This window comes from Aplysia californica, unplaced genomic scaffold (genome assembly GCF_000002075.1).
Source record: "Aplysia californica isolate F4 #8 unplaced genomic scaffold, AplCal3.0 scaffold00137, whole genome shotgun sequence".
NCBI classification, from domain to species: domain Eukaryota; kingdom Metazoa; phylum Mollusca; class Gastropoda; order Aplysiida; family Aplysiidae; genus Aplysia; species Aplysia californica.
This window is the reverse complement of record NW_004797407.1, coordinates 1190581-1193048: the sequence shown is the minus strand read 5'-3', so window position 1 is coordinate 1193048 and position 2468 is coordinate 1190581. Positions and strand designations below refer to the sequence as shown.

General features: G+C 44.2%; 1 protein-coding gene across 1 annotated transcript; it reads left to right on the top strand.

Annotated features, from left to right (window-relative positions):
• Window positions 1-907: 907 nt before the first annotated feature.
• Window positions 908-2437, top strand: LOC101855249 (the record flags this gene model as incomplete). The annotated part of the gene is given in 2 exon segments (XM_013081581.1): window positions 908-1124; window positions 2311-2437. Coding segments are annotated over 2 exon segments (339 nt in total), but the record flags the coding sequence as incomplete, so codon positions are not given.
• Between the last annotated feature and the right edge of the window lie 31 nt (window positions 2438-2468).

The following is a 2468-nucleotide window of genomic DNA, read 5'->3' as shown; positions in this document are numbered from 1 at the left end:
GTGGAGGAGCCCTTTGAGAGTGACCGACATCACGTCAGTGCCTCCAACTGGTACGATCTGCAGGTGAGTAGCTTCAAGTACAATGTACTGTGGTGGTGGTGGTAGAAGTGGTGGTGGTGGTGGTGGTGGTAGAAGTGGTGGTGGTGGTGGTGGTAGTAGTGGTGGTGGTGGTAGAAGTGGTGGTGGTGGTGGTGGTAGAAGTGGGGGTATTGTTCTTGTTGCTGATGTCGTCGTCATCGTTGTTGTTGTGTTTGTGTCGGACGACAACAAGACTGTGGGCATTGGCGAGTTCATTGGTGAGATGTTGTTGTTTTTGTTGTTGTCGTTGTTGTTGCTGTTGTTGTTGTTTTTGTTGACGATGCTGTTGTCGTTGTGTTAGTGTGTTTATGAGTGTGTATGTGTGCGCGCGCATGTGTGTGTGTATGTGTGTGTGCGTGTGTGTGTGTCTGTGTGTGTATGTTTGTGTGTCTGTGTGTGGGTGTCTGTGTGTGCGTGTGTGTGTTTGCTCTTGAAAACAACAACAATAACTGCAACAACCAACAACAACCATCACCACCGGCGAGCATCCAGGAACTATTCGGAGACGTACTCTCGCACACAGATGCTCTGCTTTGAGGGCCAAGCTGTGTATAATAAATTGTTTGTTGCAGATCACACAGATGTCCAATAAAACTGTCGAAAATCAATTATCTTCAAGAAAATTTCAAATCTAAATGCAAAATATTGACTTATTGGTTAAAACAGGGGGGGGGGGCATGCCCCACCCCCACATTTGTTTTATTTGGTCCAGAAGCAGAAAGCATTTTGATTGGTCTATCTCCTTTGGAGACGTCTCCAGGTTGGTCTATCTCCGTCGGAGACAACGTCTCCGGATAGATACTGTGCACTTCCCCCCTCTTTTCCCCAGCTGTGATGAACGGTGTGGACTTCCGGTCCCGTCACAACGACTACATGCTGCGTTCCCCGAGCAGAACCTCCACGGACTACAAGGCCATGGATGACATAGAGTACCCGGCCGTGCCGCCAGAGGTGTTGGAGAAGGATGGGCTGGACGACCAGGTGCTGGAGATGAGGAAGTGGTTCAAGGCCTGGGCAGACCAGGACGATAGCGAGAGGGACTACAAGTGAGTGGGGGACTGGTGTTTTGTTTTTGGTTTGTTGGGTTGTCTGTGCATTTGTAAGTTTTTTGTTGTTGTTTATTTGTATGTTTGCTTGGTAGGTTGCTTAGTTGCTTGTTTGTTTGTTTAGTTGGTTGGTTGGTCGGTTGGTTGTTTGTTTATTTGTTTGTTTGGTAGATTGGTTGATTAGTTGGTTGGTTATGCATTTGTGTGGGTCGTTAGCTTTTGCTCTGGTGTGGTTTGCGCCTTTTATTTCTCTGATCAAAGATTTATCGTTCAGCTTTATATCGCTCCTCCCTTTTTTACATCTTATTCTCTAATAGTAACAAGAAATATGGTCGCTTTTAAGGACAAGCAGGCTAACCCAGATTGCGGGGGTTTCCAGAAATCTTGACCAACACCAAAAGTGGGCATTGCTCTACCTATAGGAGAAGTTTGATTTCATTGGTGTGTATATTTGTTCTGTTATAGAGAAAACTCTCCTTGTCTTTTAAAGAAACTGAACAAGGGCAAAAACTTTACCTTCGGTTTTCTCAAAACATCATTTTTCGGGATAGCCCCCATTGCGCTTAAAAGCGACCATATGTGAGGCAGCGGGGTGGAATCAGGCTCTCGTCAAAATAATCAAAGTGAAAAAACTTGCATTTTCCACAGGTTTGTGGATGTTAATCTAATTGTTGTTTTTTGGCTCACACCTTTTATGCCCATTTAAAAACACATTTGTGAGGCATCGTGGTGAAATCAGGCTCTCGTCAAAATAATCAAAGTGAAAAAACTTGCATTTTCCACAGGTTTGTGGATGTTAATCTAATTGTTGTTTTTTGGCTCAAAACCTTTCATGCCCATTAAAGAACTCATTTCTGTGTGGGTTTTTCTTAAAAACGTTGATTAAAGGCACAAAAATGTAAATTTTCAGTTACCACGAACTAATAAGCTATGGAAATAACTTTTTTGCTGTGAATTTCTCACTAATTTTACCTCTGAAAACAGGTGACCCCCACCTCCTTCTTTCGCAAATATCTCAACTTGTATTGTAGAAAAATGGATATATTTTTCATCCAAATGAAGACAAGTGAACAAGCTTTAAGAGGACACCAATAACTCTACATGCCCCAAAATTGACGAGAGCCTGATTCCACCACGCTACCTCACATATATAGTTTTGGTCTATCCACAACACTGCCACTGACAGGAAATACTTCAAGCCCCTGCTGTGCTACCTGGAGGGCGCGTGGACAGAGACAGACTTCGGCGTGGTGGAGGAGCCCTTTGAGAGTGACCGACATCACGTCAGTGCCTCCAACTGGTACGATCTGCAGGTGAGTAGCTTCAAGTACAATGTACTGTGTT